The following is a 24,797-nucleotide window of genomic DNA, read 5'->3' as shown; positions in this document are numbered from 1 at the left end:
TTTATAAAATATGTTTTTAAATTGATGATAAAATAAATGTATATATAAATCATTGTTGTTTAGGCATATAGGTATTATTTTCACTAATGTTTTAAGATATCCTTACTTTTTTCACTTTTTCAGCTTTATTATTTTATTTAGATTTTCTGTTTAGTTTTTTGTATTTTAGCCCAACAGAGCAGTTTTGTCATTTTAGAATGACTGTAACTATCATGGTTTTTCTTGGATTGATTTCTAAATTAACTAAATTACATCTTATTTTGTAAACAGATGTTTGAAATTTATTTTATTGCCATAATTTCTCTATTCCTTTTGGTAAAATAGATCTCTTTTTATTTATTTCTAATGTCGATGGTTTTCACATTTGCTCTTTATATGCAAATTTGATGAATATTCTTCCCATTTAATTTTTTATTTGATCTTGTGCCATATGCTTCCACTGGCTTTGAAAATATACATGGTTTTCTTCCAGAATTGAGTTTGGCTCCCCTTCCCTAATTTTATTCAGTATTGATGTAATTGCTGTTTATGAGGTAAGAACCTATTATGGACTCTCTGAACTCCCCAATGAACTAATTGTTAACTTGTCAGGATATGGTTATTATTTAATCGGATGGACACATTTTTCAGTGATTATGATAATGAATTGTGTCATTGGTAACTGATCTTTAAACAGCTTGGAATCTTCAAAGCCATTCATTCCCTTTGTCACGTGAATAAAATGCGGTTGTTGAAGTGATTGTTTGCACTCGGGTTGGACGGATCCTGCGGCTGAGAGCATATGGTGGGATCGGATCAGCCTGTGCTGTGGGGGCCTGGGGTGTCCCCTTAGAGGCAGGGCCACGCTTTACAGAGTGGCTTCCCTGAGAGCTCCTTTCGGGGTCCCACATTCACAGATTGTTGGTGTAGCCACTTGTATATCATTGAGCAGTACAAAACTTCTGTCAGAAAGATCAAAATTCTACCCACTCCTGCAGCTGCTGGAGAAACAGCAGTGCAGTCATGAAGTCTGCAATCCTCATTTTCCTGCATCTTTATACTATCTGACGTTAATTAGCTTCACACTCCTGCACTTTCTAGTGTAGGGACAGTAGTTGATTCTTTGGACATTATTTGCTTGCTAAGATGAGAATAGAATGAAAGGGAAAATAGATCATGTTGTTTTGGCAAAAATTTGGGATTTATTATTGATTCTACAGTTGCTATTTGTGTAAAATTCTTACATTTTTAAAGTGTATTGTTCATAGTGGTTAATCATGGAGTATGACTTCAGCTCTGTGTTTTCCACTTTATTTATTGCAAGATATTTGCTTTAGGTATTTACCCTCTATTAATGACAGAAAGTGAATGTATTTAAAATTAGGGTTTGTCCGGCTGTTGTGACTCAGTGGTTGAGTGTAGACTCATTAATCAGGGGTTACCCGTTCAATTCCCAGTCAGGGCACATGCCCAAGTTGTAGGCTCACACACGTACATTTAAAAAAATATATATTCTTATTGATTTCAGAGAAGAAGGGAGGGGGAGAGAGAATCATTGCCCGGCTGCCTCCTGCATGCCCCCTACTGGGGATTGAGTCCACAACCTGTAAAAAGGTTTCCCCTGCAAGTCCTCCCCCCCACTCCCTTGCTGCTTCGGGTCTTCGTGGTACCCACGCTCTCACACGCACACGCACGCCAGCCCTTTGCATCTCTGCAGCATCAGTCCCCGTGTTTAGAGCGGCCACCTTCAAGGACAGATTGCCTTCGGTGCACCAGCTCAGGGACTCACCCCGCTCATTGCTTGTGTCAGCGCCCACTTTCATCCTAACTCTGCTTCCCCCTGTTGTCATTAGGTGGCGCTCTTTGGGGCTTGATCTTTCAGCTTTTTCATGGGATCACTGCCATCTCGCTCCCCTTTGCTCCTACCTGTGTCGGAGGCCCTTGGATCTGGAAGAAACATTAGAGATCTTCTATTTTAATCCCTTGGTTTTACGGACCTTTTAAATGAGTTTCAGCTGGCTGCAGTCACTTGCCCAGCGACATATGGTTTCTTCTAACTCCAGCTCGGGCCAAGGATCTCTCTTATTGCTCCCATATTTCCCCCGGGAAGCAAGCATCTTTTTTATTCCGTCCAAGTTTCCTCCAACTCAGCTTTTGACCACAGCTCATTTCCTGAGTTGGTGGTGTTTTCTAGACCCTGGTGTATACGTCTCCGTTCCGCCCCCCCTAACCGCCCCCCCCGGGTCCCCCAGGCTCCTCATCCTGGTCCTTCTCTCCGTGTGGCTCCTGGTGAATTCCTACTAGAAGGGCCGACGCCAGCTTCGCTGTATTTCTGTCCACTTACATTTGCCTATTAGTGCTCACTCCATGTCTTGGTAGGGACCTTTCAAGCCCCTCGTCCATTTTTTGATGATTAGCTTAGTTAAAGTCTCCCATTGGTCAAGTTACTTCACTGGGGACTAGTTGAGTGTGATGCTTTCATACAGAGTGAACGAAGGTGGAGGTGCTTCCACGTGGAATTAGCTCCCCCTCTTCCCTCGCTGCCTCCTCAGCAGTAAGTGACTCAGGGCAATGGGCATGAAGGTCAAGAGGTTCGGTGTCTCATTTTATTTCAGCGATTTTCAGCTGGTGTGCCGCGGCACACTGGTGAGCCACAAGAATTATAAAACATGCAGTACCTGACTGTGGAGTCAGGGGCACCGACCTCTTCCCTTCGACTGTCCAATAACAAAATGACAACAGCCAGCACAATTTCTGTTCGGTGTGAATGAATCAAAATTATACTTTTTTTGGGGTCAGATGGGTGTGCCGCAGAACTTTAGCAGTTAGTTTATGTGCCATGAGCAGAACAAGGTTGAATGTCGCTGCTCTATTTCATTTCTGCTTCCCAGCGGAGCACTGCCTGGTGCCCACTCTGGGCGGAGTGCCGTGTTGGAGACCCTGGTCAGATCCCTGCACGCGTCCACCCAGCTAGCTACCTGACGCATGTGTGTTTTTAATTGAAATTCTGAGTCTACAAGACCTTCCTGGGACTTCCCACGCTCACTGTGTTCTCTGGGGTTTTTTCTTTTTCCTGCTCCTGAACCAGCAAGTTCTCTTTAAAACTCAGCAAACCCATTCCTCCCGCTCTGAAGCCAACCTGGCACCTCCCGGACTGCCATGCACGCTGGCATCTTAGAGACATGGCCTCACGTTCCGTCCCAGCGTCATCTCTGCTTCCACGTCAGCTTTGCTAAATGTCATTTGGACATTTCATCACATTCAGGTTAGCCTCCTGCTACCCCTCAGGCAGTCACTGGAGGAAGAGTGAGTTTGCTGTAGGGAGTGGGCCAGTGTGGACTTGTAATTATCAAGAAATACATTGATTAATGCCTCAGACATCCTCTTTGCATGAGTAATATTTTTTTCATTAGCAATGATGTGTCTATTTTTATCTTTAGCTTCAGCAAGAACAATATTTTTTCCTATTTATCAAATATTTACAGGAAAACCAAGGATCTTAAAGCTGATTTTATTTTTTATGATCTCTTTATATTTAAGAAGCAGCGGGCCCATACATATGATTAAAAAAATTAAGATTTTGAGATATAGGTAAGAGATACGTAGCAGCCAATAGAGAGAAAGGAATGTGGTCATTATATCAAAACCCACCCCGAGTAAAGGGCCTGCAGTTGAGGACACAACTTATTTCAAAGATTCCTGAGATCAAAGGCAACAGTCAAACACAAGAAGTCACACAGGCCTTATTTTTTGTTTTGTTTTATTTAAGGAATCATGAATTCATATGTGGGAAGAACCAGACAGTATCTGAATGACGTTCCAATGGCAGTTTTGTAAGAATGGCCAGGACACGGATCAAAAAGGCCATTTTGTATTCTGGCCTCTGACAGCAGGTGGAGAGTTTATTAAATTAAAATTTACAGCCCAGATAGTGTGGCTCAGTGGTTGAGCTTCAACCTGTGAACCAGGAAGTCACGTTTCAATTCCCGGTCAGGGCACTTGCCAGGGTTTCGACTCGATCCCCAGTAGGGGGTGTGCAGGAGGCAGCCGATCAGTGATTCTCTCTCATCATTGATGTTTCTATCTCTCTCTCCCTCTCCCTTCCTCTCTGATATCAATAAGAATATATTTTTTTAAAATTGGAATTTACTTGCCGTAACTGGTTTGGCTCAGTGGATAGAGCGTCGGCCTGCGGACTGAAAGGTCCCAGGTTCGATTCCGGTCAAGGGCATGTACCTTGGTTGCAGGCACATCTCCAGTGGGGAGTGTGCAGGAGGCAGCTCATCGATGTTTCTCTCTCATCCATGTTTCTAACTCTCTATCTCTCTCTCTTCCTCTCTGTAAAAAAATCAATAAAATATATTTTTAAAAAAATATTTTAAAAAAATTGGAATTTACAAAGGCCTTCATTCAGGGACAGAGTGGTAGGGTTTCGCCCTGTGCTTCTGGGATGCGCCCATGTGGTCCCGACCCTGTGAGGAGGCATTTCCTATAGGACACGAAGCACAGAACACACTTCCCATGGGACATGCTATGGAGAGTCATGCTCAGTGCTCCTGGGAGCCCAAGGGATGTTGCTCTCACTTGCATGATAAAGGCCCCAAAGCTCTGTAGGGAGGAAAATTGTTGAACTCGCTGTAAACAATGTTTCTCAAACTGAAGCGATCATAAAAGATTTATTTCCCCGGGAACACCTCCTGGATTACTGTGGGACCGTGTGCTGGGGGAGAGGGGGAAGCAGAGCAGCGAAGGCTGGCCTGGCGGGTGCTCATCTGTGACATCGTATTTCCCAGGTCGGGAGAAGACGGCGTTCTCATCACTAAGGACAGGAGAGCTGTGGTCTCGGGACTGTGTCCGAGATGCTGGGTGTCCGTGGGATTTGAGGGGCTCCCCTGGTGTGGAGTCTGCCCCCTGTGAACCTCCACCATGGTGTGCCACTGTCGTATTGACCTTCAACCTTCCCGTGGCCTTTGGCTTTCCTTTGGCAACTGGATTTTCTTTCTCCTGCAAGCTGTGCTCTCTCTTCACAGTGGACCGTGTTTGAAGGTTGCTCAGTGTAATACTTCCTAGTCGCTTTCGCTTGGCCCTGGTCAGGTTGCACAAACTAGAGATCTGAGGGGGAAACAAGCCTTTAGGAGTTACAGGAGGGGAAGGGGGGTTTGCCAGGCGCCGCCTCCCTCTTCCTTTGCTGTGTGGTCCTGGGGCCTCTCTCTGACGGTGGGTAGTTCAGACCTTACCTCTCCCTGAGACCGCGAGAGGGTGAGTCACTGATCATTTTGTCCCAGGATGTTGCTCTGCTCTGCGGCAGCTTCGTCTCCGGCCCTGATCCCGGGCAGGCAGCCAGGGCCTGGGAGCAGGGCTGGTTCGGCTCAGGTGGCTAAGGGGCTGCTCTCAGACGGGGCGGGTCAGGTGACCAGCCAGCACAAGGTCAGCCAAGCCTGCCCCCACTGCCCCTCCAGCTCCGATTCCTGTCCCCCAGCAGGCAGCCCCTTCCCAGCGCTGATGCTGAGACGCCACGGCCTCTGCTCAGGTGGGTAAACTGAGGAGGACATGGCGGAGAATCCCGGGATTTAAGAGATCACCAGCTCCGCAGTCATGGTGGTCAGGGCCACTGTGTATTCATCTTCTAAAATCCCACTCCTCGCTGGGGAGTGTATGAGAGTCTTTACATTCAGTATTTCTAATGTTGTTGTTTTTGTTTTGTTTTGTTTTAATCCTCGCCCGAGGATATTTTTTCCCATTAATTTTAAGGGAGAGTGAAAGGGATTGACACTCCTGTCAACCGAGAATGTTCCCTCTCCACTGATACAGAAGCAGCAGTCAAATGGGCTTCCCACCGCCCTGTGTTCGTTGTCTGTGCTGTGTGACACGCCCCCACACATTAGAGGCTCAGAGAGCAGTATGTGTTAGCGCACAGCTCCGTGGTGAGGAGGCCGGCACTGCAGAGCTCAGTACACTGTTCAGATCTCCTCAGGTTGAGTCTGGGCCTGGGCTGACTCACAGGCAGCTGGGGGCCTCCTCCAAGTTCATGCAGATCGCTGGCCAGTTTTACTAGTACTTCCTGCCCGCTGTGGGGCGGATGCCCTCAGCTCTCGGGGCCACAGACAAAGGCACAGCATGGTTCGGCGTGTCCTCAAGGCCAGCGCGAGAGTGCTTCCACCTCCTTGGGTTACGATGGAGTCTTTCATCACATGATCGAGAGACAGCATCACCCTTCCAGGTCCTGTGGGTCAGAAACAAGTCCCGGGCTCTCCACGCTCCAGGGAAGGGGGGCTGTGTGAAAGTGGGATTCACTGGGGGCACCCTAGGGTGAGTCTGTCACCCATGCTACCAAATACTACTAATTATTGCTATAGCTGGACTTCTTGAGATCTTTCCCCAAATCAGCATTACTCAAAGCACGTTACATCTATTTACTGATTTAATTCGCACGAAAAGTCTATGACAGTGGTTCTCAACCTTGGCTGCATATTAGAATTTCCTGGGAATCTTTTTAAAATCCTGATTTCTGGGCCTCATCCTCTGGAAATTCTGTTTTTTTTTGTTACTAATGTTGTGGCCCCACCCCATAACAAAGAAACAGAATTTCCGGAGGATGAGGCCCAGAAATCAAGATTTCAAAAAGATTCCCGGGTGATTCTAATGTGCAGCCAAGGTTGAGAACCACTGGTCTATGAAGTACGCAGTTTGCTATTCTTAGTTTACAAATGATAAACCTGAAGCATGAAGAGGAGGGTCCTTCTCAGGTAAGAATATTCATTTAACAAAAGTAAAAAGGCATTTGCTCAGCTGGTGTGGCTCAGTGGTTGAGCGTCGACCTATGACCCAGGAGGTCACGGTTCAATTCCCAGTCAGGGCCCATGCCTGGATTGTGAGCTTGATCCCCAGGTCAGGGCATGCAGGAGGCAGCCGATCAGTGATTCTCTCCCATCATTGATGTTTCTCTCTCTCCCTCCCTCTTCCTCTCTGAAATCAATAAAAATATACTTTTTAAAAAGTAAAAAGGCACAAACAACAACAAATCTTGGTGCCACATATTCCTCCAGCTCCCACACTCTCCCCCCGTTTCCCTGGCAACAAGCGTTTTCTCTCCCCTTTTCAGTTTTGGTGGATTCCCTTCTTTGCTCACAGGGGCTCACTCCTCCCCTCCTTCCCGGGCACCTCTGCCTGGAGTGACCGCCTCAGACCACCCCTCCTGTGCACATGGAGCGTTCTCACCGGGGGCTGGTTCCTGCTCCTCCAGGGTCCTTACACGTTTGTCAGGACGGCCTCAGAGGACAGGCGCCGTTTCTTTCCTGTTTGTTGTTGTTGTGTTCCCAGCACCGAGCACATGAAGGTTTTGAGTGGAAGAGTAAACGCCTTAATAAAGGAAGCCTGTGGAATGGAAAAGCTACAATCTGGGGGGGCCAAATCCTGTGAAAACACTGCCCTACCTTCATGGCTGTAGGTACTAAATTGATTTTAGTTATTATTATAGTTATGCATTATAGCTATTACTGAACAGTTAAATGGATGGGGGCCACTGGGTGACTGGGGAGAGGAGAAAAGACATTGATATTAATGGACTACAAAGGAGACTTGAAGGCCGCCTGCTAGGCACTCCGCCTGGAGGGTCTTCACCGCTTCTATTCCTTCTCCGGGTACTTACCATCCTCTCCTCTATAATAAAAGGCTAATACGCAAATCGACCAAATAGCAGAACGACCAGTCCCTGTGACATGCACTGACCACCAGGGGGCAGATGCTCAATGCAGGAACTGCCCCCTGGTGGTCAGTGCGCTCCCACAGGGTGAGTGCCGCTCAGCCAGAAGCCTGGCTCACTGCTGGTGAGCGCAATGGTGGTGGCAGGAGCCTCTCCGCAGCAGCGCTAAGGATGTCCAACTGCCAGCTTAGGCCCATTCCCCATTGGGAGCGGGCCTAAGCTGCCAGTCGGACATCCCCAAAGGGCTCCCAGACTGCGAGAGGGTGCAGGCCAGGCTGAGGGGACCCCCGCCCCCCCCCCCAGTGCACAAATTTCGTGCACCTGGCCTCTAGTACTATTAGAATGGACAGTATCCCTTTCGCTCATTTGCTAGGTGCTACACTCTTGTGGCAGCAGAAACTGTCCACTTCACAGTTCTTGGCACGTAGTAGATGCTTATGAAATATTTGTTAAAGACACGAGTGACTAATAGTCACTTAAACACAGCTGTTCAGTGTATTTCAAATGGAAACAGTGATTCATTGATTCCCACTACATTGTAACATGCCCTTATTTCATCTGTACAAGAACATGAGCTTGATTTGCACTAAATAGAGCATTTGTTTTCTGTTTCATGGTTGGGTACAAAGAAAGTTTGCTTTTTTTATATTCCTTCCCCAGAGGAAACATTGATAAAAATGCAAATTATAAGAGAGATTCTCTTTTAAGACATACACATATTGTCAGCATGTTCAAATTTTATTTATATGCATTTGGATTTAAAAAAAAGCATTTCTCATCAAGGCCGATCAGATTGTCCCAATATGTGGCCAGGGCTTGTCCACAACATTTAATGAAAAAGATGAGCCATAAATATCAAAGCATTCTTCTTTAATTTTGAGCAGTTGACTAACTCTTGATCTGTCGATGCCTTTGCTTTTGCCTTTAGATGCCTTTATTTTGTTGTTATTACCTATTTCACCACGGGCTACACGACTGCTGAGCAGGACGGCTGTAGCATCGGGGGCACTGTGATACTTTGAATAGAGCTTTGAAATTTGAAAGCAGGATGATTCTTAGGAAAGGAGGCAGAATGTAAAAGTGTAGACTTAAAGTCACTTGGGAATGATTGTGGTTTTTAACGTCGTAGAGCAGTGAAGGGAAATCCCATGTAAGTATAGTAAATGGAGCTCAATAATTGAAACCTTTTCAGAACCAATATCAAGATTATCTTTTTAAATAAAATATGTTTCTAATATTATATACATTCTTCAAGTATGATTTCCCATAGAGTAGATGCTGAAATTCTTTTCAGCAATTGAGAGAAAATATTTTCCTCATATTCCTAGCGAATTCTTTTCCCCCATTCACTGAGGTTGGAGAAATCGCTTGCCAAGAGATCTTGCGTGAGGGCATGCCTTCCACCCTCAAATGGAACGTCTCCTCTGAGACTTGTGGGCCTGAGCAGGTCACTTGGTGGAAGGAAGAAGGCTTTTCCTGGGGGTGCCAGAGATTCATTCCAAAGGAGACCATCATCTGTCTTAGCCAAGCGGTTAGCTGGCTTACAAATGGTGTTTCCAGAGGAAGGAGAAAATGTGTATGTGTGTGTGTGTTGTGTATGTGTATGCATGCACAGACATACTAGTATAGGTACATGTATGTATAGATAGAAATAGATAAGAATATATGGCTATACACATAGATGTTTATATGTATCTTTTTAATGAGAAGGCTGTATTCAGTTCCCACAAGACTAGTTATTATTTTAAAATATGTTTTTATTGATTTTTGTGTGTTTGTTTTAGAGAGAAAGGAAGGGAGAGGGAGAGAAATATCCACATGAAAAAGAAACATCTATATCCGCTGCTTCCTGCACGCCCCCTACTGGGGATCAAGCCCACAACCCAGGCATGTGCTCTGACCAGGAATAGAACCGTGACCTTTTGATGCATGGGATGACGCTCAATCCACTGAGCTACGCTGGCCAGGGCAAGATTAGTTGTTATTACGTTATCATAGAATCTTTGGTTTTCAAACCCTCTGCGATGTACATACTCACAAATCTCATTTAATAATCCCGTGTTGCTCTGTACTCCTCCTGCCCACTCCTCTGGCTGTAGACCTTTATCCGAGGGAAGGAGTGCGGCTGACATCATTCTGAGTATGGGAGCTCCCCGATCCTTCAGGCCGGACTTCATTCCTGGTGATGCTGCACCGGTGTGGTCCCCCGAAGCAACAAGGAGAGGAAAAGAAGAAATCAGCTTGGCTCGGAAGGGAGGCTTTTATTATAAAAGCAGCTTTGAAGCCCAGTAACAACAGCGAGGACACAAAAAGCCTTCCACTTGTATGTCAAAATGTTGACTTTTTTGGGTGATATTTTCTCTCTGAATTTCCCTTTTTTAAAAAAAATATTTTTTGATTGATTTCAGAGAGGAAAGAAGAGGGAGAGAGAGATAGAAACATCAATGATGAGATTTCCCTTTTGTTCACATTAGCTTAATGTCATGCGTAATATTTTAATTAGACGGACAGAATTTGGAAATAGTGTAGCTTTCTTTCCTCGTGAACATCCTTATGATTCCAGTTGGTCTTTATTACCACTCAATAGTGACAGTCTCTGATCGTACGCGCACTTAGGTTTTGATACAGTTTTTAAAAGGGAAAGTCAAGCAGTTGCTTCAGGGAGTGGGCTTCGAGACCATGGTCATTTACGTTTGTAGACCAAAGCTATTACATCACCCTTTACAAGTTTCTACTGTTTTATTTATTTTGAACATTTGGTTTTTGCAATGGCTTGAACATTATTCTATATCCAGGTCTTAGAGATTGTCATTCACTTATTCAGCAGGGATTTAGTATCTAGCGTGTGCAGACCATTGTGCTGAGTTCTTCTCGTTGGACTGCTTCTGACAGCAATGCTTTCACAACACTGAATGCATCATTTCCCGGACGGTCTCTTGTTCTATGACATGGTGATAATTTTCCTGTCAGAGGGTTACAAGGTTAAAACATTTGGGGAATACTGAATGATAAATATATTCTTCGGGGCTTAAAACAAATTCTAGCATATCTAGCATTACATGTAGCAAAAAAAAAAATATTTGGCCATATTTAGTAAGTACAGGTTATATTTATTGGGTTTTCGGACAGTTTTCCTTTTGGGTAGGTTACCCATTAAAATTAAAATCACCTATTAGGATTCCTATTTTGCAAAGCCCAGTTTGAGAAATAGTGTCTTACTAGAGACCCGATGCACGAAATTTGTGCAAGAGTAGGCCTTCCTTCCCCTGGCTTCCCTCTGGCCCGGCTTCATCCAGAAGGATGTCTGGAATGATGTCCAGAAGGACTTCTAATCTAATTAGCATATTACGCTTTTATTATCATAGATTGCAACATTGGAAACAGCATTGAAAAAGTATTGGCCAGATTGTCTTTAGGATATTGTTGGTCCTATCTCCCTTCCTGGTACTCTCAGCCATCCTCTATTATTTTTATGCCTCACTTTACGCTTATGGGATTACATTTTTTTCTTATGGATAAAATGGCTCAGACCCTCAGATTAGAATATAAGAGGGTCCGTGATAACAGTTTACGTAGTTCATCTGCTCCTTACTCTTTTGCTATTGTGTTCAGCTCCTGGTTGGACTCTTACTGCCTAGGTTGGCTTTGCTCGAAAGACCCTTTTGATTGCTTTTGTTGGACACAGCAGCTAACATGGTGTACTGCACAGACTGTTGGCCTAAGTAATTCTACACGGCTGGAGATATTAGCACGTACGCAATACAGATCATCTTCTTGAAACACATTCTTTCCTTGCATCTATGATGCTTTTTGCTCTGATTTTCTTCCTACCTCTGATTGCTTTGGCTTAGTCTTCCTAACAGCATGGATTTTTCTGCCTATCCCTTCTATGTTGGCGTTCCTCAAGGCTCTGCTTCAAGTCATCCTCTCTTTTGGTCATGCTTCCTGTGTGTGATCACCCACATCCACGTTGTCAATTATACTTTCTTCGCTGATAATTCCTACTGTTCCGTGTACAGTCCCACTGTCACTGTGGAGCTGCTTGCCCTCGTCTGGGTTATTGATTAGACCATCTTCACGTGATTGCCTTCCAGAGATCCCTAATTAGCATATGCAAAGAAACAAACTACTATTTCTTTGTCTAAAACATGGTTCCTCCTTGTGTCTTTTCCTGTCCTGGTGTCTGCCACCAGCGTCTACCCAGCTATACAAGCCTTATTCCTAGGAATCGTCTTTCATGCCTTTATCATATTCACCACTCACACACATGCTCATTCAGCCCCATCAATGCTGGTTCCTCTCTTGACTGATATATATCTTTACTCCCACTGCCTGAACAAACTTTGCATCATTTGTTCCTTGGCCTTTCTTTGATGCTTTTTTTAAAAAAATATATTTTTTTTTATTGATTTTTGAGAGAGGGCAAGGGAGAGAGATAGAGAGATAGAAACATAGATGAGAAAGAAACATCATTGATACACAGCCTTCTGCACCCCTGCCCCTGCACTGGGGATGGAACCAGTGACCTCTTGGTTCACGGGTCAACACTCAACCACTGAGCCACACCAGCCAGGCTTCTTGATGCTTTTTGACAGGAGTCCCTGTCTCTCATCTTGCCTATGTCCAGGGCATCCTCTATGCTACATGCAGAATGATTTATCTAAGATATCTACTTGGAATTATAATAAACATTTCAACCTTAATTGGTTCAAAACCAAACCTCCTCCTCCCCTTTAAGAAATAGCCATTTCATAATTTTTATTGACTTTATTGGGGTGACATTGGTTCACAAAACCATACAGGTTTCAAGTGTACGACTCAACAAAGCATCACCTCACACTGCACCTCGCACCCCTCACCCAAAGCACAGTCTCTTTCCATCCCCAGGTATCCCCTTGCTTCAACTGCCAAAAGTTTTTGGTGCCATCTTGCCAGCTCTCTTTCTCTCATATCACACATCCCACCTGTCATCAAGTCCTATTGGCTCAACTTTCAGAATATAATCAGAACCCAAGTATTTCTCAGCCCCTATACTGCTGTCACCCTAGTCCAGTGATGGCGAACCTTTTGAGCTCGGCATGCCAGCATTTTGAAAAACCCTAACTTAACTCTGGTGCCGTGTCACATATAGTAATTTTTTGATATTTGCAACCATAGTAAAACAAAGACTTATATTTTTGATATTTATTTTATATATTTAAATGCCATTTAACAAAAAAAATCAACCAAAAAAATGAGTTCGTGTGTCACCTCTGACATGCGTCTCATAGGTTCACCATCACTGCCCTAGTCCATACTGCTATCATCATTTTCCTGGAGTTTTACAATAACGACTTATTCATGTCCCTGGGAAGTCTTTATCTCCTAAAACTATGTTGTCCAATTTAGTAGCTACTAGCCACCAGTGGCTGTTGATCTGAATTGAGATGTGTTGTAAAAACACACACTGGATATTGGAGAATTAGTGTACAAAGAGAATGAAGACTATCTCAACAATATTTCATACTGATTATATGCTGAAACAACATTTTGGATCAGTTGACTTAGAAATAAATTAATGTCCCATGTTTCTTTTACTGTTTCAGTGTGATTATGGAAAAATTAAAATCACATGTGTGGCTCCCTCAGCTATGCTTTCAGACAGCTGCTCCAGAGTTGTCTTTACACACAGCAGGCAGAGCCAGCCCTCGGAAATGTCAGATCTTTGCAGTTTCCAGGCCCAAGTCCTCCACAAGCGTCCCAGCGAACCCGGAGAAAAGCCAGTCTTTCCGTTGGGCCCCAAGGCCTGGCATGATCTGTCCCCTCCGCTCCTTTTCTCCCACTCTCCAAGGTCTTCTCAGCTCTTAGGGGCTCCTTGCAGCCCGCCTGAGGGCCTCTGCATTTATATCCCTTCCTTCTCATTGCCCACTCCTCCCCAGATGGCTGATGCCTCACTTCTTTTTCTTTTAGTCCTCATCCGAGGGTATGCTTTTTAAAAAAAAATTATTTTAGAGCGAGAGGAAGGGGGTGAGAGAGAGAGAAACATTGATGTGGGAGAGAAACATCAATCAATTGCCTCCCAAAAGTTCCCCAACTGGGGATGGAACCCGCAATCTAGGCATGTGCCCTGACTAGGAATCGAACCTGCAACCTTTTGGTGTATGGGACAATGCCCCAACCAACTGGGCCAGGGCTGTGTGTTTCACTTCCTCACTTCATTCAGGTGTCTGCTCCAATGTCCCTTATCAATGGCAAGCATTAGAGAGGCCCATTCTGAACCCTGTATCTAAAGCCACAGTCTGCTCACCTGCACACACTCAGCAGGAACCTTTCATCATGGCTTGGCTTCACTGTGACTGGCTCCTCACCGTCTGCAGAATGAAGCCCAAATTGCTTAGGACATCTAGGCATCCCGTGACCATTTAGCCACTTTCTGGCTCTCCAGCACATGGCTCACTATCCCTCTTAGCCAGCGGTTCTCAACCTGTGGGTCACGACCCCTTTCACAGGGTCGCCTAAGACCATCCTACATATCAGATATTTACATTATGATTCATAACAGTAGCAACATTACAGTTATGAAATAGCCACGAAAATAATTTTATGGTTGGGTCACAACATGAGGAACTGTATTTAAAGGGCCAGAAGGTTGAGAACCACTGCTCTAAGCCGCTTGCCTGCCTCACTCTGAGTCACTCACAAGAAACCCAAGATAGGGAACAAAGTGATAAAGAATATGGTAGAGGGTTAAAGGACTTTATCAAATGTAGTTATATTCTTTTTAAAAAAATATATTTTATTGATTTTTTTACAGAGAGGAAGGGAGAGGAATAGAGAGTTAGAAACATCGATCAGCTGCCTCCTGCACACCCCCTACTGGGGATGTGCCCACAACCAAGGTACATGCCCTTGACCGGAATCGAACCTGGGACCTTTCAGTCCGCAGGCTGATGCTCTATCCACTGAGCCAAACTGGTTAGGGCAAATGTAATTATATTCTTACACAGAATTCACATTCATTGAACTTTAAACATTGGATGATATGTAAATAGCCACTTTTCAACCCTTAAATTCCACTGACATTCATCCCATAAAATGTATATTCATATAATCAATACTAAAGGCAAATGATATACTCACCCACAGTTTAAATTTTTGTAAAAGGATCTCTACTTGAATAAGTTTCCCTGTGCTGATATTTATTCTCCTCTGTAGCCATTGGTATGATCAGAGATTTTCTCCTAATTTAAAAGGGGGCATACTTATCAATAGCTTAGACATTTTATTAGAAGAGAGAGAGGCGGGGGGATGTGTGTGAGTTTTAGAATGAACATTTCTATTAAGGGTAATTCAGGAAAACAAGAATTTATAGCTCAGCAATAAATAAATAAATAAATAAATAATCCTTTCAGAAATGTTTATTGTTCCAGCTCATTAAAATGTTATGTCTCTCGGACAGTATTTCTTAAAGGCCATAAAATTAATAGTGTATTTTAAAAGCTTTATTGGCATTTACTTCCTAAGTCTAATTTAGCCCCCATGTTTAATTGTGCTATCTCCTACAGGCTGGGAATCCGGCGGTTAATATGACTTCTCTGTTTTAAAGGACACACATTGCCTCCAGGGCTAGCTTCCGTATTCTCGAATGTGTTTATTTCACACTGCCTTGCCTTTTCATGTGCTCAAATCCTGAGACTCTGTCAGAGCTAATCTGGGACTGTATTTCTTTGTGTCTTAAAATAATGCGGAAATTTCAATTAACAGCTAATCATGTCCCTGGCCTGGCAGAAGGCACAAATCTAAAACCCTGATTCTCAGTTCCTGGGGTTAAGTTTTAAAACTTTCACTACAGAGAACAAGGGCGGTGCGATGAATATTTACTGAGTGCCTGTGATAGGCTGGGCCTTGCATGGCCCACGGAGGGGTAGACGGCACATGCATTACCTCAGGGGTAGCACAGTCTACCTTTTCCACCTCCTGGTACACACGCACTTCCCAGCAACAAACTCCTTGACCTTTTGAGGGAACGTGCCTTCCACCTTCTAGTCTATTTAGAATCCGTGCGATAAGAATACCTCTTCCTCATTAGTCTTCCTAAGTGGAGTTGCTTTTACTCGTCATTCCCAAACCACTAGGACAAATATTCGGAGTCAATATTCACAGGAGACGTCAGACTCCCTGGAGGCGTATCTTCTCTCTCATCCTTACTGTTTGCTAGCCATCCTTGATCACAGCCCCTGCGCACCTCTGACCAAGCCCGGCTACCTTTTTCATTCACCCCATCTCCCAGCATCGGCCTGAGCATGGGTAGTGTCTCCTGCAATAGTCTTTTTAAAAAATATATTGTTACTGATTTCAGAGAAGGAGAGATAGAAACTTCAATGATGAGAGAGAATCATTGATCGGCTGCCTCCTGCACGCCCCATACTGGGGACTGAACCTGCAACCCGGGCATGTGCCCTGACCGGGAATCGAACTGTGACCTCCTGGTTCATAGGTTGACACTCAACCACTGAGCCATGGCAGCCGAGCCTGAACTACTCTTCCAGTGTCTTTACCTCCTCACCCCTTCACCCCTTCACCCCTTCACCCCATCCATTGGTTCAGTGCATATTCTGCACTCCAGAGAACAGTATCCTAGAATTGTCCAATCAGAAGATGGGAAGGCTGGGACATTTATGTACTCACATCTTGGGGCTGTGGTGAGACCAAGAGGTGGGATGCTGGCCGGTAATACAACTGTACAGTGCAGCTATGCTGGACTCTGGTGGCTGGAAGGATGTACAGAGACCAGAAGCATCTGCTGTATGTAAAACGTATTCAAAATACAAGGGCAGGGGCTTTTTCCTTATTGCCCCTGCATTGCCAGCACCCATACCGGCTCCAGTACATGGGTTCCCATGAGTGGCGTAGTGTCTGCTGAATACAGATGAAATAATTGAGTAAGTAAACAGCGAATGAATGAATGAAAGTGTGCTGAAATTTTTCAGGGGTATTCAATATTGTAGTGTTTCTTAGATGAAGAAACTTTAGAGTGAAATTCAGATGAATGTTTTGTAGATGAATCACAGGATCTCAGATCTGTACCTTGCTATAGACGTGATTGGCAGCCTTCAGCAGATCTCCCATTTGTTCACGATATCACTGTTTCTGGATTTGACTGGCCATGATCCAGTTTAGAATAGTGAGTATAGCATTGACTTTTAGATTGAGTGCTCTGCTCTGCTCCTGCTTGGTGGTTTAGCTGACACATTCCCGAAGGCATTACTTGAGATAAATTTTAAAATAGGGATCATGTGTCTGTGGGCAAAGATGGACCATAGAGAAGACCACACACAAACGGAAACGTGGGGATAAGAAAGCTTTGAGTGTATTTCCGGGTAACAGTGACTAATTCGAGTTTAGGATGTTTGACGTGTGCACATGGGAGGAAGAGGAAATCTGTGCAAATAGGATTGGAGCTACCGTGTGCAGGGCCTTGGAGTAGCAGGCTTACATACCGCATCCTCACCTTCACACAGTCCAGTTACTGACTGGCCACGATGCCCGGCATCTACAGTACGGCTCACACTCTCTGACAGTCCGTCTACTAGATGCTGTACCCCTAAACCCACTCCGCCTCAGTCTGTCCTCTCCCAGACCCTGTACCAGGGTCACCTCTGGCGTGAAGTTCTTCCCACCTGTCTCATGCTGGCATTGCCGACCTATTTATGTGTTTTATCTTCACTCTTAATAAGAAGCCAGCCAGGGACAAGCCATCCTCAATCCCCTATGTCAGCCAGCAGACTCCGTGCCCAGAGAAGACGCAGTAACTAGTTGGAAAGTTAAAAGCATCCAGTTTGGTGATGCTACCGGAATCTCTTGTATACGTGAGTTTTTTAAAAAGTTAGTGTGTTTTCAAAAAAGTTAGTGTATTTGAGGAAAAGGCTAGTAGTGTGTAGTCGCACATATTTTAACCTTTGTTGTCTATCCGATTTTGTGTGCATCTGAAGAGGTGATAACAGTAGAAGGCGGGGTGCAGGGATAGGTATGACAGTGTGGGTGTACTTGTTTTCATATATTTCGTAACTTTTTGTTGTCTACACCGCTGACAGCAAAGGAATCCAAGTGATCGGACCGGATTTCTTTATTTTTCACACACTGTAGAAAATTTCATTTAAAATCCCTAATCTAAAGGTAGAAACATGTTTAATTTGGTACAATCTGAGGCATATTAAAATAAACATAGAAAACTTATTATTTATTTACTGTACTCCTCACCCAAAGATATTTTTCCATTGATTTTTAGAGAAAGTGAAAGTGAGGGGGGGCAGAGAGAGAGAGTGAAAGTGACGGGGGAGAGATTCAGAGAGAGAGAGAGAGAGAGAGAGAGAGAGAGATCAATTGGTTGCCTCCTGCACACGCCCCAACTGGGCTGGGGATAGAACCTGCAAGCAGGATACATGCCCTTGACCGGGACTGGGAATAGAACCTGCAAGCAGGATACATGCCCTTGACTGGGAATTGAACCCGCGACCCTTTGGTCCCCAGGCCGACACTACTTCACCCAACGGGCCAGGGCATAAAACTTGTTTTGATTAAACTGCACCCATTCACTTTACTCACCACCCATAACGGAAATGCCTCGTAGGGTCTCCTTGGGGTGGATGGTTTGGTCCTGGTACCAGTTGCTGTGAACAGTGCGCCTCTCACACTGGGAGGGTCCCTTTCCTTGAGCTCCTTTCCTCCCTTCCTCCCACCTGTGCTCTCCCTCTCTCAATCTCTCTCTCACTCTCCTCTCTCAATCTCTCTCTCTCTCTCTCTCCTCTCTCTCTCTCTCTCACACACACACACACCCTCAGTTTTTGCTTCTTTCCTGCATACTTTGCCTTGGAATTAGTCTTCATGGAATCTTGTTTTTTCGGCTTATTTCCTAGATGGGAAGTGATGGAGTTTTACGCCTCAGCACGTCAGCTCTAAATAATGAGTTCTTTGCATATGCAGCCCAAGGATGGAAGCAGCGGCTGGCGGAAGGTAAATGCCTATTTCCCGCTCCTACTTGACCTGTCTGAGTGCACACGCTGTACTGAGCTTGCACCTTTCTCTGCTTTCCAGTCTTTTCACCCCCCTGGAGTCTACTTTAATTTAATAAAAATTCACATTCTATTCCAAGGGACTTCACCAATGCTTTTGTTACACTTGGCATCTTTCATATCAGACATTTTTGAAGAAAGCATGATGTTATCCAGAACATAATAAAAATGTTGCTATAGCAAGATATTGGGGGAAAGTGTTAAATTTAATTACTTGTTTGATGCATTTTATATTTTACTAGAGGCTGGTGCACGACATTCATGCACTCGGGGGGAGGGAGAGTGATCCCTCAGCCCGGCCTGTGCCCTTTCACAGTCCGGGAACCCTCGGGGGATGTCCGACAGATGGCTTAGGCTCGCTCCCTGCGGGGAGCGGATCTAAGCCACAGTTGGACATCCTTAGTGCTGCAGCAGAGGTGGACCGCTGTGCTTTCCAGCCGTCAGCCCGGCTTGTGGCTGAGTGGCACTCCCCCTGTGGAGCACACTGACCACCAGGAGGCAGCTCCTGCATTGAGCATCTGCCCCCTGATGGTCAGTGTGCATCATAGCGACCAGTCATTCTGCTGTTTGGTTGATTTGCATATCACTCTTTTATTATATAGGATTCATGTCCTGGGGCGTAAGGAATCTTCTTTTAATACTTTCTTCCCTTGAAGCCACCACTTTACCTTATCCTTCCTTTTGTCACCAGGCTTCTTGAAAGACTAACAATATCAATGCTACCTACCGCACTTTATTCCCTCACCCACTCAGCTTGTCATGGTTGGGTGTGGCCCCTCTGTACACAATGAAATAGTCTCTCCTAGAAAATGCTGACGGCTTCCTAACGGCCAAGTCCGGTTTCCTTTCCTCAGTCCTTACAATTCATGTTCCTTCTCCAGTTTCTCCTTTGCTTTTTATCCCATCCAACTGGAAACCATCCCCAGTGGACATTCATAATATAAGTAAAATCTCTTCCTAAAGCTGCCTTTCTGACCGCCGTTCCTCAGCTTCTTTCCGGATCCCCTCTTCTCTCATTGGAAGGTAAATGTTAATGCCTCCATCATTCTCTTCCCTGACATTTTCTTTTGTAACTTACACATACTCTCTACCCAGCCTCCTTCCCCTCGCTATGGCCCACACCTGCCTTTCACTCCTCTTTCTTGTTCCTTGGTGTTCCATTCCCAGCGCCTACTGGATCCCCTAGCTGATACCAGGCACCTTCAAAGCAACAGGCCAATGCTAAACTCCCCATCTTCCCTGTAGTATCTCCGATTCCTTCTGCCTTCTCAAGGTTAATATCGCCACCCTCCTCACAGCTCCTCACTTTAAACCTTGACAGCATCTTTGATCTTCTTCTATCTCCCTAGGTCCATCTGGCCAGGAAGTGTTAACTGTGCTGTGAGTCAGCGTCCCCTTCCTGGTCCCACAGCTACTGTCCGACTGCGCTTTCCACCTCTCCTCTATGGTAGTCAGCGGGCTCCTAGGTGGAGTCCTTCAATGTCTTTGCCCTGTTTTTAACTGCTTCTTTGGCCAGATTTCCCCCTCATGGACCATCACCAGGACCTCCCTCTGTGTCTGACAGGAAACATTCAGAGCTCTTGTTAGAATACACGTTGGGTAATTGGCGGCAGCCTGCCTTTCCTATTTCATTTCATCCTATGCTCTATTCACAATTGTCCACTCAAAAGAACATAAATATACATATTCATATCTCTGTGCCTTCTGCGTTAATTACTTTATGAAAGCTTGATCATCTTTGAGAAGCTAACTCAAGAATCAGTTCCAACAGACTGTGGAATCTCAGAGGGAAGGCAGGAGTGGGTGGGAAGAGATCAACCAAAGAACTTGTGTGCATATCTGCATAACCCATGGACACAGACAATAGGGAGGTGAAGGCCTGGGGTGGGTAGGGGCAGGCTAGAAGGGGTCAATGGGGGAATAAAGGGGACATATGTAATACTTTCAACAATAAAGATATTTTTTAAAAAGTATCAGTTCCAATACGTGGTCTTCTCTAATAGATTTAGGCAGAATTAAATGCTTTCCCTTCTATACTTTTAGTACATTTATCCCATCACGGGCTTTTGACATCATATTATAGCTAAAGGTATGCCTACTCTCTCACCAGACAGACTTCATTAAGGACAGTGGGTCCACTCTCATTCCCAGCCCTGAGCATGCAGGACATTTGCTAAATGCTTTAGGTTCATCTGTGCCTCAATGACCGTTTAAGTGATGTTCATAAAAAGAGAAGCTGTAGAAATATTACCGGTACTCAGCTTTTAGTCTTCAACATCCATAAAAGTCTACTCAAACTAATGACATGTTTTCTTTATTAATTGGCAAGAGATGCGGCCCCTTTGACTCAATATATAAGCCTTTTCTTTCTAGGAGAGTTTACGCCAGAAATGCAATTGCGGATAAGGCAAGAAATTGAGAAGGAAAAGAAAACAGAACCTTGGAAAGAAAAATTCTTTGAAAGGTTTTATGGAGAAAAGTAAGTGCTAGAGCATTTTTTCTCATTTCTCTTAGAAGGAAATGAAAATGTAATTCTCTGCTTCGCATAGCATACTCATATGCTGTAAAACTTAATAAACCTGTGATAAAAGGCAATAGTCCCTCAGTGTAAGAAACTGCAGGGAAAATTATAGTGGCATATCAGCACTTAAATGATTAAAAATGCATTTTCAAGGGTTTATAACTTGTCCATGAAAATTCATTTTGGACTGAAAACAGCATGAAATCCCATGGAAGTCAATTTTGACTTTCTTAACTGGATTTTAGTCAAAATCTCCGTTTTTATTAATCCAAGTTATTTTTATTAATGAATACTTTAGACCTAAGTAGTTTTAGACATTTAATCCCCACATTTTCCCCAAAATACTGACCATGCATTATATATATATCTGTTTAGTCTTTATTTCAGGGAGAGCTTGAGGTGTTACCCTTCACTCTACCCATCTTTCTCTTGTGGTGCAACCTGTTTTAAATTATTTTTATCGTGTGTGTTTCTTTTCAAAATAATACTGGCCACACATAGCGTGGCAGTGACGGAACTAAATTGGAAGTATTTCTCCATTGCTTCACGGTTAGAGGGACGTACCTATTCTACGTGAGCAGAATCGGCATCTCAGAGACCATCCGATCCCGAGAAGGAGGAGGGATTAAGAAGCTGACACTGACAGTAACTTGAGACCCTCCTAAGTAGAGGAATTTGAGCTTTAACTCCCACGTACATGAGTAATGCTTAGATTAATGCCTGAGAGTTATTTTGTGTAAAAGATACTGAGGTCGTGTAGGTAACAAAACCTGTACCTTTGGACTCATTTCACAACCCCCCTCGTCTCTCCCCCTCCCCCATCCTCAGTAAATGAGGAAAAAGCATCAGAAGGAATGTCACAGGGGCTGGTGTTCTTCACAGAAAGGAATCGCATGCCAGACGGCCTCCTTACCCTTTGGTGACTTGCCCCAAGGCAGTGCTCTGGAGTCGGAAGGCTTGTTTTCAGGGGCTGTCCTAGGACCTTGGATATGTAAACGTATTTAAGCAAAAGTAAAAGAAGATCATTACCATCTTTTTTTTCAAAAACAAAAATGTGGCAGGCTAGGTCTGTGCCTTCCTAGATAGTCACTGGCAGTGTTACTCATGCCTGGCCATATCCGATCCTCATCGGAGCTTTGAAAAATAGGTACAGGTTTCCAGAACCCACCCCAGACATATCGTTTGGGCATGTGGAGCCCACCCTCATCACCCTCGTCTGACAAAGGGAACGTTGGGGGCACGCTTTTCTGTGACGGCAGAAGCATAACTGAGGCACTTACCTCCAACACGCTCGTCCTGAATTATTATTGGTGTTGGGCCCACTCTTTCATGAACCCAACATTTATCCAACATCTCCTGGGTGTCAGACACCGTCCGAGATGCCGGAGGTACAGTCATCTGGGAGCGTCCTGGCTCTGCCCTCAGAAGGCCTACATTCCAGAGTCCATGTAGCTTTCCTTCCTCCGACAAATAATCATTGCGCGTACTCTGGCCATGACATGTTTCTAAGAGTTTTGCTAATGTTACTTGACGTAATTCTCCCAACAAATCCTGTCAGGTGGATATCATTATTATCCTTATATTTTAAAAACGGTGTCCAAAATGGAGGGACAGTGAAACTTAATTTTACCTGATTTATAAGGCCTGGAGAAGTCGTTTGCTCAGGGTCTTAATGCTACAAGTTCTCAGAAAAATTCATACACATACATTTTTTTAAAAATATACTTTTATTGATTTCAGAGAGGAAGGGAGAGGGAGAGAGAGGTAGAAACATCAATGATGAGAGAGAATCATGGATCAGCTGCCTCCTGTAAGCCCCCCATTGGGGATAGAGCCCACAACCGGGGCATGTGCCCTGACCGGGAATCGAACCGTGACCTCCTGGTTCATGGGTTGACGCTGAAGCACTGAGCTACACCAGCTGAGCCACATACATTTTTTTACATGGCATTGGGGGTTTCACAGACTCCCATAGGTTGATCAGGCTAAAGGTCCCTGCCCCAGAGTGTGACAGCTACAATACTGTAAGTAAGGCTCCCATCTCCACTCCTGAGCTCCAAATACAAACAGTTTTTTTTCACTTAACTGCTTTCTTGCTATAGTTTTCCATAGAGTTTCTGTCTCTTAAAGGTACTGGACTTCTTGCTTGCTTTTTCCTGTCTTTGATTTCATATCGGATAACAGATATATTCTGGACATTTCATTGACTGCCCTTCTAGTTTTGTTACTTTTAGATTGCCCACGTTTTCCCAATATGTGAGGGATTTTCCCTAGTATCACACACTTTCACTTGACTGACACCATGTGCCTTTTCCTTGCTCAGAGTTTTTCCCACAATGTTGCTATCCAATTTCACTTCTAGTTAAATCTGTCTGATTTCGGTTTTTTTCTCTTTGAGGTCTTTATGATGGTTCTTATTGGCTTACTCTGCTTGTGATATAGTACTGTGGCATATTTTAGTTACTTAGAAATCACCCACATGTATGCTAACTCAGAATTGTAAGAGTTGGTCTGATTTGCAGTTTAGATTTCTGAGGGCAGGGTTTCCTTTGTGTGGTTATGTGGTGTGCTCTAAGCCTCTTCTTTCTATGCCTTATGCCATCTTAAATCTATTTTCCCATGAAAATAAAATGTTGATATGGGCATATTTCACACAGTGCTGTTTTCTATATGATTTATATGATTTCTATATGATTTGTAAGTGTATACACACTTTTTTTCTGAGAGCTCAGTTGATATTTTTTTTCTTTCCAGATTTAACCCATTGGAATTCATAATTATTCAAAGTGTGTATACATTTTTGGGACACCCTATATATCATATACATACATCCTATCTAATAAAGAAGGAATATGCTAATTGACCCTCACTCCATCGCAAAGATGGTGGTGCCCATAGCCAATAAGGAGGGGATATGCTAATTAACTGCCATGCCCTCACAAAAGATGGCTGCCCCCATGTGGTCAAAGATGGCCACCTTCAAGTGGTCAAAAGATGGCCACCACAAGATGGCCGGCAGGGGAGGGCAGTTGTGAGCGATCAGGCCAGCAGGGGAAGGCAGTTAGGGGTGGCCAGGCCAGCAGGGGAGGGCAATTGGGGGCGAACGGGCCTAAAGGGGAGGGAAGGCAGTTGGGGGGACCACGCCTGTAGGGGAGGGCAGTTGGGGGTGACCAGGCCAGCAATGGAGGGCAGTTGGGGGCAACTAGGCTGGCAGGGGAGGACAGTTGGGGGCAACCAGGCGGGCAGGGGAGGGCAGTTGGGGGCGACCAGGCTGGCAGGGGAGGGCAGTTGGGAGTGATCTGTCTGGCAGGGGAGCAGTTAGGCGTCGAACAGGCTGGCAGAGGAATGGTTAGGGGGTGATCAGGCTGGCAGGCAGAAGCACTTAGGGGCAATCAGGCAGGTAGGCAGGCAGGCAGGCGAGCAGTTGGGAGCCAGCAGTCCCAGATTGTGAGAGGGATGTTCGACTGCCAGTTTAAACCGGCAGTTGGACATCCCCCAAGGGGTCCCAGATTGGAAGGGTGCAGGCTGGGCTGAGGGACACCAC

General features: G+C 44.7%; 1 protein-coding gene across 1 annotated transcript in view; it reads left to right on the top strand.

Annotated features, from left to right (window-relative positions):
- The window catches only part of ASXL3 (additional sex combs like transcriptional regulator 3), a 94,336-nt gene that overhangs the window by 59,566 nt on the left and 9,973 nt on the right, over window positions 1-24,797 (top strand). The window contains 2 exon segments of the mRNA XM_014542002.1: window positions 18,577-18,673; window positions 21,106-21,211. Coding sequence (XP_014397488.1) covers window positions 18,577-18,673; window positions 21,106-21,211 — 203 coding nt within the window.

The sequence above is a fragment of the Myotis brandtii genome, unplaced genomic scaffold, assembly GCF_000412655.1.
Source record: "Myotis brandtii unplaced genomic scaffold, ASM41265v1 scaffold289, whole genome shotgun sequence".
Taxonomy (NCBI): domain Eukaryota; kingdom Metazoa; phylum Chordata; class Mammalia; order Chiroptera; family Vespertilionidae; genus Myotis; species Myotis brandtii.
This window is presented reverse-complemented; position numbering and strand designations above follow the sequence as displayed.